The sequence below is a fragment of the Lithobates pipiens genome, unplaced genomic scaffold, assembly GCF_037356315.1.
Source record: "Lithobates pipiens isolate NorthernLeopardFrog02 unplaced genomic scaffold, aLitPip1_a1.2 Scaffold_22, whole genome shotgun sequence".
Lineage (NCBI taxonomy): Eukaryota > Metazoa > Chordata > Amphibia > Anura > Ranidae > Lithobates > Lithobates pipiens.
The window spans coordinates 139,906,720-139,921,195 of NW_027507784.1; the positions used below are offsets into that span (position 1 = coordinate 139,906,720).

A 14,476-nucleotide genomic window follows, 5' to 3' on the forward strand; every position below is an offset into this window, starting at 1 on the left:
TCCCCCCTCTTTTTTTTTCTTTTTTTTCTGTTTCTGTTTTCTCATTTTTATGTTCTCCCTTACCCCCCTGTATGGATACTCTGGCTACCCCCCCCCCCCCCTATATATGACAGAGCAATTATGACACTGCGCAGAGAGTTGTATGTTTATAGCCATGTGAAGAAATGTTCCTAGTCACGAAAGTCGTCCGCAATTGCACTCTTATGCACTTGGCACTAAGGAAGGGACACTTTAGCTCCCTCATCCCCTTCCCTGCCCCACCCTTACCCTCCTTACTCCCCTGTACCCCCCCTTTTTATTTTATTTACCGCCTCCCCCCCCCCCCCGTATTCCCTTTTTTTTTCTTGTTCTTACCAATGTGCCTATTTTGAAGTTAATGGTGGCATACATATTGTGGTTACCTGTTTTCATGTTTGTTATTTCATGTTACCTGGCATATAATAAAAATATATTCAACCCTAAAAATTACAAAAGTTAAAAGGGGCAGTATCCCACCAATGTATATAGGGGAACAATGAGGAAAACAGCAACGTTAATCTTTATAACCTTAGATGGACTGTATTGAGAAAAAGTCATGTTAAATTGGACCTGTGTCCCTAATACATTACATTTTTCACATTTTCCTAACAGGCAATGATGAAAGAGCTTTAAAACAAGCCCTTTCTAACATTCCTAGCTGCTTGTAATGTGAATTAATTCATTCATCCTCAAAGATAACAACAAATACTCAAAATTTCAGTTTCAGTTGGTTTCTGATACCTGTACATTTTAAGGCTGATGTGCTGCCAATATTCTGCTTTGGTAGAAAGTAATATGAAAAACTAACATTTCTGTTTCTCTGTTGTGCATTTTAAAGATGAATTTCCACAATGCCTACAGATAAAGAGGTGAAAAGGGCATATTTTAAAATGCTTAGAATATGTAGATATATTAGTGTGCACAGTCTGGGGACAGGTTCCCTTTAATACATTCAGCAAGCAAAGAAGTATTGTCACACAGCAACAACATTTCTTTTAAATTATTTTCCATACTCCTTAGCTCTTATCATTGTTATTCAAAAAATCAAAAATTCATATTAACCTTACTGTTTATTAATGATCTTACCAGATTCTCAGGGCTATGCAGTTCATGTGTTGTAGAAGCACAGCGTGTGATTAGAGACTTAAACATTGAACTCACAATGATACCTTCCACACCCTGAGCTGTAGACTTGTTGTCCATTGTGGCAAAATTATTCCCAAAACCAGCTCTGTCTGAGAAAACACATAAACCATTTTAAAAATTCTTTCAACTTTATTAATAGAGACATTAAGAGAAAGAGGCTATAACAGACATGAATTTTAGTTTTGTGTTAATAATGACCTTCGTAGAAACATGGGTATTGTGAGTACAAGTTTACTTGCATTTTCAGTTGCCATGATTTAACATGTCTACAATATCAGTATTACTCAATATTAGTAACTCAAGTGGGTGGGCTCTAATCACGTGCTTCAAACAAAAAAACCCACATTGAAATCTATGCATCTGGCAATTAGGGCCGGGGACACATAGATTAGGGGGCGGCGCCCCTGCATCCCTAATGAGCAGGCCACCACTGCCCCATAGTATTTCTTGCATCACTGGAAAGGTCAAGAGATTTCAGTTGTTGAACCCACTTTTATCAAGACTGGACTATTTAAGAAGTCAAGACTGGCCAGTGTCTGCTGTCCATACAGAAATTTCTTGCAATTAAGCAGTTGTTTTGTGAGTGTGCATTGGGATGAAGAGATAGATATGAAGGAGTGGATGTGTTGGTAGGCCTACTTGAATAAAAAAAAATAATATTCAATAATAATAACATCCTTTCAGATACAAAGTAAGGGTTGTCTGTGTCTCACTGGGCATGGATGCTTCTTATATAACTGTTGGATATATTCAAGCATTTCATAGTCTAATGCAGGTTATGGGCATGTGAACATCAGAATTGGACCACGGAGTAATGGAAGAAGGTGGCCTGGACCAAAGAATTTACAAATATTTTGAGAAAACAGTTTGAGGTGTTGATTTGGGCTTCAAATTCTTCAGGTCTCAATCTCAAACCATTAAGGCCTCATCTTGCATATATATAATTACATTCCAATTAAGTGAGTACAGTCATAAAAGAAAATAAATGTAAGTGGTCAAGAGGTAGAACCTTTAGGCCCTATCTTGCATATAATTACATTCCCATATAGTGATTAAAATCTTTTAAAAAATAAATAAATGCAAGATTATTTAAAAAGTGGCCAAGAGTTAGAACTTCTGTCTGGTTTTTATTGTTTTCGAAGTCCCTACTAGGGAGAACTTCCAGTTTCAGTGACATTATGAAACAATGAACGCTTTCACACTCTACTAAAAACATGCGTTTTTAATAATGTATTGGTTCCAGATTTCCCTTTCAACTTCCTGGCTTAGAGAGTTAAGAGCCTTTCCAATTCTGACCGAAAATAACTAAGATGTTTTGTTTCTGGTTGGGCTTTAGGTGGATTACATAAAGTCACAGAGAAGAAGTGCTTAAATGTTATATTATCAGCAATCCACTTTTAAATAATCTTAATGTATAAAGTCACACAAATAATAATTTACAATAGAACACATTTTAATCTAAATATTCACGTTTAATAGTCACTGTAGCTCAAAGAATTAGATTTATACTTTATGTACATTATGACGAATGTACACACTGTTACTTTCCTAATTAATCTATTTAAACACTTACTATCAGTAACAGGCTCCATGCAGAATCCCAAAAGAGCGTGAAGAAAGTCCACTACATTATTTAATGAGTCTTTGTTTACATAGTCTTTCATTGTTTGCCGAAACTGGACTTTGTCCAATTTATATAGTTTGGTAAGACAGCTTTGAGCCTGCAGGTGTAAGAAAAAATTATACACTTTTTACTTCTAGGTGAAGGTAAAATATACAGAATGCAATTATCATCTGTTGTACTATGTCATCACTTTTATGATGCATCAAAGCAAAATAACATATACAATATTATTATACAGGATTTATATAGCGCCAACAGTTTGTGCAGCTCTTTAAAAAGTGAAGACAGACATTACAGTTACAATACAATTTGTTACAAGAAGAATCAGAGGGCCCTGCTGGTTAGAGCTTACAATCTAAGAGGGAGGGTCAAGTGATACAAAAGGTAATAACTGTGGGAGATGAGCTGATGGAGAAAGTAAAAACACAGTGTATTGGAAGCAAGATAGGCTTCTTTAAAGAGAAGCATTTTCAGAGATTGTCTAAAGATGGATAGATTAGAAGACAGTTTGTGGTAGGGAGTTCCAAAAGATGGGAGAATCTTGGTAGAAGTCCTGGAGGCGAACACGGGAGGAGGTGACAAGGGAGCTAGAGATTAGGAGGTCTTGGGAAGACAGAAAAGAGTGGTTTGGTTGATAGTTTGAGACCGGGCTAGTAATATAGCTGGGGGCAGAGTTGTGGATGGCTTTGTAAGTTGTTTGTACTTTTATTGGTTGGTAAGGTGGATGAGTCTGGCAGCAGCATTCAGAATGGACTGAAGGGGGGATAGCCTAAATAAAGGTAATCCACTGAGGAGGGTGTTGCAGTAGTCAAGTCGAGAGGTAACCAGGGAGTGAATTAGAAGCTTTGTAGTGTCATTGGTTAAAAAGGGGTATATTTTGGAGATGTGGAAATTGTGGCGGCATGATTTTGACAGGGACTTGATGTGGGTCTGAAAGGACAGTTCAGAATCCAGAGTTACACCTAGCACCCTGGCATGCAGGGATGGACTGATAGTTGTGCCATTGATCTTGACAGAGAAGTTAGGAAAATGGGCACGTGGGGAAAGAAATATGAGCTTGGTTTTGGATAGATTGAGCATGAGGAAGTGGTGTGGCATCCAGTTAGCTATGCCTGTTAGTATTAGTGATATGTGAGGAAGCTGAAGTGGTGAGCTGAGGCGTAGAGAGATAGATTTGGGTGTCATTAGCATAGAAATGGCAATGGAAACCATGGGAGGCTATCAGCTGACCAAGGACAGAACCTTGGGGACCCTAATGACAATAGGAAGTAGAGTTGTCAGTGACACTGAAGGTGCAGCCAGATAGCTAAGAATCAAACTAACGGAGAGTACAGTCATGGAGACCAAGGAAAGTTGGAGTTTTTTGAGAAGGAGGGGATGGCCAACTGTATCAAAGGCAGTGAAGTCCAAGAGTAAGAGTACAGAATAGTGACCATTGGTTTTAGTTGTTACTAAATCGTTTGTGAGTTTATTTTACAGTTTCTGTGGAGTATTGCGGGCGAAATCTAGATCGAAGGGGATCCAGAAGATTATTCTGAATGAGGTGGCAGCTCAAAAAATTAGATGTTCAGGGAGTTTGGAGGTAAAAGGGAGTAAGGAGATGGGTCTTAGGTTGTTAAGATTGGTGGGTTTCAGTGAGACCTTTTTAGGTATGGGGGTGACTAGTGCATGTTTTAGAGGGTTGGGGAGGATGTCAGTAGAGAGGGAGAGATTGAAGATATGAGTTAAAGCATGGAGTTTAGAGCCAGAGGTTGATCATAGTATTTGTGAGGAAACAGCAGGGCCCATGGTGCAGGTGACTAGGTGGGCTTAGTGACTTCCTCTATAAGAAAGAAGACATGCATATGGCATGATTATAGTAGATGTTCTAGCAAAGCAACTCTGTACTATACCTGGTTTCTAAGGCGATCTCCAGATAACCCTCGATGTCCCTCGCCACAACCATATGCACAGCCCAATGATTTCACCAATTTAATCAGCATTGTGAGTGCCAACTTGTGAGTAGTGACTGAAATGTCCTCATCCTGATAAAACAGAGAAGAAAGCAAACATTTGCTAGCGGGTCTTTTAAGATGCCTTATTCAATAAACAACTGATATTCATAAAGAGACCCTGTCACCAGGCTAATGGCCAAACATATTTTTATTTAGCACAGTGTTTTATTTTTTTATGTTTTTCATACTGTCCCTTCTGCACAACAACTTTACCTACATACTGTAGAAGTACAGGCAGGAGAAAAATTAGACGAAACAAACACTTTTGGGTGTGTTGGATTCTGTTCTTTCTGGTTGCTCTCCTGCTGCTCTGCCCCCCCCCCCCCCCTTAACCCCCAGACTAATAAATTACAATGTTGGAACTGTCTGTAGAAGAGCTTCTCACAGAAGTATGTAAACAAAGAGTACTTGGTTGTGTACAGGGTCCATAATCCTTCAAACAGCTTTACCACTGTTTACATGCTGAGGCTGTCCTGCACACAGCCTCAGGATATGTAAGTGGGTGGCTACAATATTCACAGTACCACTACAGCCAAAACTACTGTCCATGACCCTGTTGGAGAGATTTCACCTCACTTTCTGTCCCTGAGAGATCAGGGAAAGAAATAAGGGGTCTGGATGTCACTTGGACAAGCAGACACAGAAGGGTTGATTTACTAAAATTGGAGCACTCAGAATCTGGTGCAGCTGTGCATGGTAGCCAATCAGCTTCAGCTTTTTCAATTAATTTTATAAATGAATAGTTCAAAGCTTTGACAAAAAACCTGGCAGCTGATTGGTTTCTATGCAAAGCTGCACCAGATTTTGCACTCTCCGATTTTAAATCAATCCCAGATTGTAATAATGATATATATTTAGAAAAGAAGCCTGCGCTTCACTACCAATTATAGCAGCACACTGTAAGATGCTATACACATCCCAAAGAATTATCTTTATTATAATAATTATAGGACAGAGGTTGTGATTCTTCACTATTTTAATAAAACAATTTCAGTCAATGACCTCACTGGAGCAATTTTATATGACTTCCTTTTTCGACAGTAAGTGAAGAAAAATATTCCTAGCAAAGATAGAATCTGCTAATTAAAACCTGACAGAGGTTCCATCCCTTGCCATGTTGAAATTTCCTTCCAGTAGGTGAGAATTATTGGGAAATCATATTTATTTATGCAATGATATTATGTACTGTATATTGTAGTGTAATGTTTATGGCACCTAAGTATACATTTCTGTAACTTCTGCAAAAAAATTGAAATGTTTTTTCTTGTAACTACTGCAACAGACATCAGGTTATAGTAATTTTCTCCCAGGAATCTCAGCTCCGAGTCCCTGTCACTGGTTCACAGCCTTTTCCAGAAGTTGCAAAGACAAAGGGCAAATGGGCAGCCTGCTTTTTGTGATATACGTACACAGGTAGGAATGCTGGGTGGAAATATTTTTGACAGGCACAGCGTGATGTCATCACGTACAGACTGGCGCTTGGCAGCCATTTTAACCACTTAATAACCGCCCTATAGCCGAATGACGGCTTTAGGGCGGTTTCTTAACTGTGGGAGGCCGTCATATGACGTCCTCCCAGAATTCCGCTCTCGCGCGCCCCCTGGGGCGCGCACTCGAGAGCATCCGTGACCGCCGGGTCCGCATCACGGATCACGGTAAACGGCCGCTCGTCGCGGCCGTTTACCACGTGATCGCTCCGTCAAATGACGGAGTGATCACTTGTAAACAAACCGGCGTCATGTTATGACGCCGGTTCCTCCCTCCCCCTCTCTGTACCGATCGGAACAGCGGAGGGGGAGGAGATCGGTGTCAGCAGCGATGTGGGCTGCATCTGCAGTGCCCACATCGCTGCTCACCGAAAATTAACCCCTCAATTCCCTGCAAATACTCTGCAATACCCTGCCATTACTCTGCAATACCCTGCAATACCCTGCATTACTCTGCATTACCCTGCATTACTCTGCATTACCCTGCATTACTCTGCATTACTCTGCATTACCCTGCATTACTCTGCATTACTCTGCATTACTCTGCAATACCCTGCAATACTCTGCAATACTCTGCAATAGTCTGCATTACACTGCAATACTCTGCAATACCCTGCCATTACTCTGCATTACTCTGCATTACTCTGCATTACCCTGCATTACTCTGCAATACCCTGCAATACCCTGCAATACTCTGCAATACCCTGCAATACCCTGCAATACTCTGCAATACCCTGCAATACTCTGCAATACCCTGCAATACTCTGCAATACCCTGCAATACCCTGCAACGCTCTGCAATACCCTGCAACGCTCTGCAACACCCGCCAATACCCTGCAACACTCTGCAATGCTCTGCAATGCTCTGCAACACCCACCAATACCCTGCAACACTCTGCAATGCTCTGCAACACCCGCCAATACCGTGCAACACTCTGCAATGCTCTGCAACTGCCTCCAATATCCTGCAATGCTCTGCAACGCAATACTCTGCAACGCCATACTCTGAGATACCCAGCCATACTCTGATATACCCAGCCATACCCAGCCATAGTCGGTGATACCCTGCAATACCCAGCCATAGACACCCCCCCCCCTCCCGCCGCCCTCCGGTGCTTCTACCGACTCGCCAATACTATCAAATCCAGAATCTTTTTTTTTTTTTTTTTTCAGGCTTCCCAGCTTAGAGGTTAGATGCGGGGTCTTATTGACCCCACATCTCACTGTAAAGAGGACCTGTCATGCCATATTCCTATTACAAGGGATGTTTACATTCCTTGTAATAGGAATAAAAGTGATCAAAAAATTTATTTTTGGGGAAAAAAATGTCAAACTAAAATAAATAAAGTAAAATGAACAATAAATTTTTTTTTTTTTTTTAAAGCGCCCCTGTCCCCATGTGCTCGCATGCAGAAGCGAACGCATACGTAAGTCCCGCCCACATATAAAAACGGTGTTCAAACCACACATGTGAGGTATCGCTGCGTACGTTGGAGCGAGAGCAATAATTCTAGCCCTAGACCTCCTCTGTAACTCAAAACATATAACCAGTAAAAAAAAAAAAAAAATTGTCGCCTATGGGGATTTTTAAGTAGCGACGTTTGGCGCCATTCCACGAGCCTGTGCAATTTTGAACAGTGACATGTTAGGTATCGATTTACTCGGTGTAACTTCATCTTTCACATTATGCAAAAATTGGGCTAACTTTACTGTGTTTTTTTTTTTTTTTAAGCACAAAACAGTTTTTTTTCCAAAAAAAAGCATTTGAAAAATTGCTGCGCAAATACCGTGCGAGATAAAAAGTTGCAACGACCACCATTGTATTCTCCAGGGTGTTTGCTAAAAAAACATATATAATGTTTTGGGATTCGATGTAATTTTCTAGCAAATAAATGATGATTTTTACATGTAGGAGAGAAATGTCAGAATTGTCCTGGGTGCTCCAGAACGCCTGATGGCGCTCCCTGCATGTTGGGCCTCTGTATGTGGCCGCACTGTGTAAAAGTCTCACACATGTGGTATTGCCGTACACGGGAGTAATAGCAGAATGTGTTTTGGGGTGTAATTTGTGGTATGCATATGCTGTGTGAGAAATAAACTGATAATATGACAATTTTGTGAAAAAAAAAAAAAAAGTAAAAAAAATCTTGATTTTGCAAAGAATTGTGGGAAAAAATGACAACTTCAAAAAACTCATCATGCCTCTTACTAAATACCTTGGAATGTCTTCTTTCCAAAAAGGGGTCATTTGGGGGGTATTTGTACTTTTCTGGCATGTTAGGGTCTCAAGAATTGAAATAGGCCGTCAGTACTTCAGGTGTGATCAATTTTCAGATATTGGCACCATAGCTTGTGGACTCTATAACTTTCACAAAGACCAAATAATATCCACCAATTTGTACTTATTTTTACCAAAGATATGTAGTGGTATAAATTTTGGCCAAAATTTATGAAGAAAAAATTACTAATCTGCTAAATTTTATAACAGAAATGAAGAAAAATTAATTTTTTTACAGAATTTTCTGTATTTTTTCTTTTATAGCACAAAAAATAAAAAACCCAGCGGTGATTAAATACCACCAAAAGAAAGCTCCATTTGTGTGAAAAAAAGGACAAAAATTTCATATAGGTCCAGTGTTGCATGACTGAGTAATTGTCATTCAAAATGTGAGAGCACCGAAAGCTGAAAATTGGTCTGGTTATTAAGGGTGTTTAAGTGCCCAGTGGTCAAGTGGTTAAAGGTGTATCAGCACATGGTTTAACTTATGTATTGCCTTTGATGCAGCTGGTTGGAGTTGGTGAAACAGGTCAGGCTCATTCCACCTGCCATGGATCCTGTTTTCCAAGCTATTAACATGGGCCTAGAGGCGATTCAGTTTGCATTGTGCGCTATACAAGTATTTCATTCATTCATTCATTCATGGGGAGCTGATAAGTATAAATTAACTTTGCATGTCTTTACTTGAATTTGGCTGCTTTGAGGGCATTATGAGACAATCTAAAGGAGTAGATGCCTTTGAATCTCAGATGGTTACAGTATCAAGGAACTTGAATTCAACGAATGCTTTTTGAAATATTAAACTACCTGTGTGAGGGAGTTTGAGTGAGGCTATGGGAAAGTATATGGTTACCCTTTTGGATTTGATTTACAATATATGACACACACCTCATCTCCTCCTCTAGACCACAGGGACTAGATATATGTTTCTCTCAATAATAAGTCCTCAAGCTGCATATGGTGACCCTCGAGTTGTGAGAAACATCGTTCCTCATTTGGTTATTCATTGCTTCAAGCTGGAGAGAGTTTTGAGTGGGGCTATGTGCTAGTATCCACTATTGAAGGATGGATTGTAAATATCTGCAAGCCCATACTCCTCCTCTGGATCGTATCACTACAGCCTCATTGGATTATTACCGCATGTATTTATTTAACTTCATCATCTTTTCATTGCATTGAGAAGTTATCTTTGATTCCAGAGTCACACTCACAATACAGTATATCTGTTCCCTTCCCAGCCTACAGAACTTTGTTTAATCCCCTTGATGTTGCTTGATCTGGGTATATACATATTTAGTCTACAACACTATGATTGATAACCTGGTACGATATTTTATCTCATGGTATTTTTGGCAATTATTTTTGGCACCACATTGTGCCTGATTATGTTATTACAGTAAAGGAAGAACTTCCAACATGGTACAGATTTCCACGAATGCAAGGAAATGGCCTATTCCAATTTCTACAGAACAGAAACATGTAAGGCTCTGTAATAGAAATAACTAAATATGTTGCAATATATATAGATGACCTACAGGAGATTTCTATAAACAAGTTTTGTAAAGCAACAATGTATGACATTCCATTTCCACAAACACAAGAGTTTTTGTGCCTGATAATTACCTTTTCTGTACCTTTCTCATTCTTTTCAAAATATTGATCACCACTTCCATCATCACCGCCACCACCTCCTCCACTACCACTACCTCCTCCTCCTCCACTACTTGCTCCACCACTGCCAGCTGATGGAACCCCAAAACCACAGCTAGATCCACGGGCCGCCGCTTTTATCTGAAAGTTTCCGTCACTTTGTCTCTTCTCTGCAGCAACTGAGGCAGATCCTGAAACAGTAGTTGATTCATTCTCCTTGTTTTCACTCTTCTTTCTCTTTTTTTCCACACACGGGACTACCCCAAGCTGCAGCAGGCAGTCTACAATATTTAGGGCTACATCACAGATACGAGAGCTGATATCATGATTCAAAACAAGGTAAACTGCTTTAAGAACAACCTAGGGTGGAAAGAAAATATTATATGCAGTATGTTGGGAAGTTTTTACATGGTTTATTACATTAAATAAAACCCCAGCAGCAGCAGGTATGCATCAACAATTTATTGATCTATAACCTACAGCAATAGTATAATATGTTATGCACCTTTACCAATATAAATCAGTCCATGTGCTTTAATGAAATAACTGTGCCTTATGTGCACACAGCCAAGAACACAAAACAATGGTGGTTGACTTATTAAATATTAAAGGCCGTATACAATATTTGCCCTCTGACTTGCTCATGTGGTCACACGCAAGGTTCAGTTTATGTAATGCTACAGCAGAATGTCAGAGCTTATAGACAAACCACAGCAGATGGTCAGAAACTAATGACATTCTACAGGAATGACTGGAGACTGGGAATCTGCTACAAAAGAAAGTCAGTCAGAGTTTGGGTACAAGTTACATGAGACTGCTAAAGATCACTTTAGAAATGAGTGCTATCACATTCTTGCTTTTCAGATCTGATTAAGCACCTGGGCAGAGAAAACACAAATTACTGACTGCTGGTACATAAGGGCTGCAAAATTGGTACCAATGGGTGGCATGCAACAACGCAGGTTGGGTACTTGGGACCTAAAGACTATTGTGCATTAGGACGAAGTATTGGTATTGGGATAGCTGTTTCATCTCTGAGCAAGAATCTCAGTCCAGGATGTGGATTCCTACCCCTAAAGGATGCATGAACAGAGATGATGGCAGTCTGTTGGGAAGAAAATAAGATGATGACTTTGTTCCCAGGAATAATGTCATCACCTTGAGGGCTAATACATATCAGCATGTATTGCACATTGTCTAGTATGCATATACGTTTGCTAATGTGCATAAAAAATCTACTAGTTGCAATTAAAAAAGCAGGCTAGTGTTTTAAATTGAAATGTTCCTAAAATCACTGATAACTATAACAACCACATTTTCGGCATAGCAGCTATCTAGTGTTTAAAATCCCCACAAACGATGTTACTCTGCCCAGTACTGCCAGTACATTATTGTGACTGAAAGTACAGCTCATGCAGCAGCAAAGCAGGAAAGGCTCCAAATGTATCATACAAAATCGGCTATTTTTTTCTCGTATCATACTTACCCAGTTATGAGGAGACTTATCAACACCAGGGGGATAAAATGCCAGTCAATAGAGCTCTAGGCTAGTTTTCCAAGCTATCCTTGTTTTGATTAAAAAAAAATCTGGTTGTTTACAGAGCTTGACAGCTCGAGTGGACACATATACATAGATTTGGGGTATATAATTTTACTCCCACCCCATGAGTCAGAGGAGTGGCTTATCTCCCTTCCTTCCCATTCCTACCTGCATCTTTGAAGAGTTAAATATTAAAATACAGTTGTCCTTTAATTTACCCCTCCTGAACTAACCTGCACTAACAGTACCACTTCACCTTCCAATTTACCCCTGTATTAGAGCTGTGCAATGTTCACTTCTACTTGGGTAGACTTTTTCTTTGGTGCTGACTGTGTCAGCACACAAAGCCCTCATAGAGTTGTATGGGGCTGTCCCAGGAGGCAGCTATAACTTTTATGGGCATGGTTCCATACAAGTCTATGAAAGCTCAGTGCAAAAACAGGCAGTTCATGTTTTTTTAAACAAAATAATATACATTGACTTAAAACAATTATAGTTTCCATTAATATGTTTGTTCTACTGATATTGTTAAAATGTAAATACTCTGTTTACTTACTGCTAGATCCAGCATTCCGTTCTTGTGGACAAAGTTGTTGGTACCATCTATGTGATCTGTGTCTTCAAGGCTGCTGTAGTTTATGCAGGAATCGGTAAGACTACGGGGCAGATTGGCGCAGGCAAGAGGTTCATGTGGAATCTCAGGGATAGGTACTTGATTGCAGAGCTTTCTCATATGCTCGGTGAAGAAGTCAGCATAGCCGACATTGAAAGAGGCCAGCGTGGTGTTGAATGTGGCTACGGTTATGGTAGAAATCTGAGATCTCACTGCAATAAGTCAGTATGCCTATGTTATCTTACTATATCTATCACATGATGTATCATACACAGCATACATGACCACCCTTCACATTGTACGTACCCTCTTTATTGGTGTTCTCTCCATGACTATTAGAATGGTCTGGAATGTCACTTAGCAATGTATGATGGGAGTGGGAATGTCTTGCACTCAAACTTTCCATCTCTGTAGCTGTCTCAGAGCTCCCACGTCTGGTGAATTTACCTTGAGCAATATTAACATTGTACAACTATTAGCAAAATATATTCAACATTCAAACATAGCAATCTTGTAATTACTGTGTAGAATACATGAATAATATTCTCAGAAAATGCACGATCAGCACCTTAATAAGATAAGCAACTAACTAGCAGAAATATTAGCTGAATTAGTAGCGGTAAAACCTTTTGGGAGATGGAGGGACGGCAAACAGTGAACCCCCCTCCCCCCTACCCCCTCCTCCGTTGGCCGGGTAACCTGCAACACCTCCCCTTGTTCTCTTCCGTAGACATCAAGGCGGCTTCCGTCTCCTCCCTCCTCCTCGGCAGCCAATCGGAACACTTCTCCTTTCAGACAATCTGGAAACGGGTCCCAAATGGGTCGGAAACTTCCTTCCTGATTGGCCAGAAGCACAATTAGTGTGAAAATGGCGAATATTCATTTGCTATTGCCACACAACTGGGTGAGCTTGGTTTACAGTGCTCTGCGCCCCGAGCCCACTCTTTTTTAAAGCCCATTAGAGCCTCTGGCTCTAATCACATGCTTCATAAAAAAGCACCCTATTGAAATTCATGCATCCGGCTTCCTGCATGGGGGCCGGATGCATGGATAGGGGGGACAGCGCCCGTGCCCCCTATAATGGACAGGCCCCTCCTGGGTAAAACTCAGTTAGAAACTAGGTTTATCCCATAAGACTAAAACGCTTGACTTAGACGAAAAAATGCTTAACTCTACCCCATCTAAATCCTTTCATTTAACAATCACATCCTGAAATCTAGAGACAACTACTTCCTCCCATCTAAAAAAATAATCCATAAAAGCAGGGCTTTTTTTCAGCCGGAACATGTTCCGGCACCTTCAGCACTGGATGTACTGTTTGTAATGGCAAGGGGTGCTGGGGTGTGCAGGAGGGTCTATTGATGCTGGCTGCTGGGAGATATATTATTGCTGGAGGGGGTCTATTTTTGCATGTTGGTCTATTGTTGCTGGGGAGGTCTGTTGTTGCTGGTAGGGGATCTATTGTTGCTGGGTGGTCTTATGTTGCTGGGGGCGTCAATTATTACTGGAAGGGATCTACTGTTGAGGGAGGGGTTTGATTGTGGCTGCTGTAAGATCTGTTGTTGCTGCTGGGGGATCTTTTGTTGCTGGGGGTCTATTGTTGCTGGCTGCAGGAGATGCATTGTACTGCTTTTCTTGTTGTCATTAACAAATTCCATACAAATTACTTAACACCACAAAATGATACTTGGCAGTGTTCAGAGATGGGTAGGGGCAGAGAAAAGAATTGACTCAGAAGGGAGGAGTTCCTGCACCTATTCTCTGAGAAAAAAAAGCCCTGCATAAAAGCAAGATCATAGCATTTCAGTGTCAATTGTCACCCGTATATAGTAGGAAAACAGAGCAAACACCTAATCAGATTAACCTTGCCACATATCTATATTCTACATTTTGCTCCAAGCTTGACAAAGGATCAATGGAGGTTTGGATTTCACTCGTTGCACTATATAAATGGAAGCAATATAAAAGCTATTTTAAACTTTTGAATACAAATCCCTTGTGCAGGCTACTTTTGTCTTGCCCAAAATATCTCTCTCTTCCTCGCTCTATATATGTATAAAGATATCTTGCTAGAACCTTATTTTAGATGAAAGAGGAACTATGTTTTGTCATAACCTTTCCTGAATA

The 14,476-nt window shown here is 40.3% G+C and overlaps 1 protein-coding gene across 11 annotated transcripts in view; it reads right to left on the bottom strand.

Moving 5' to 3' along the window:
• UNC80 (unc-80 subunit of NALCN channel complex) overlaps positions 1–14,476 on the bottom strand; it is a 318,404-nt gene that overhangs the window by 272,670 nt on the left and 31,258 nt on the right. For all 11 annotated transcript variants that reach the window (XM_077448370.1, XM_077448371.1, XM_077448372.1 and 8 more), the window contains exons 11-16: positions 12,656–12,796; positions 12,293–12,561; positions 10,170–10,556; positions 4,681–4,812; positions 2,738–2,885; positions 1,105–1,253 (exon numbers count right to left, since the gene is read on the bottom strand). In XM_077448370.1, coding sequence (XP_077304496.1) covers positions 1,105–1,253; positions 2,738–2,885; positions 4,681–4,812; positions 10,170–10,556; positions 12,293–12,561; positions 12,656–12,796 — 1,226 coding nt within the window. The remainder of the gene's footprint in view (positions 1–1,104; positions 1,254–2,737; positions 2,886–4,680; positions 4,813–10,169; positions 10,557–12,292; positions 12,562–12,655; positions 12,797–14,476) is intronic.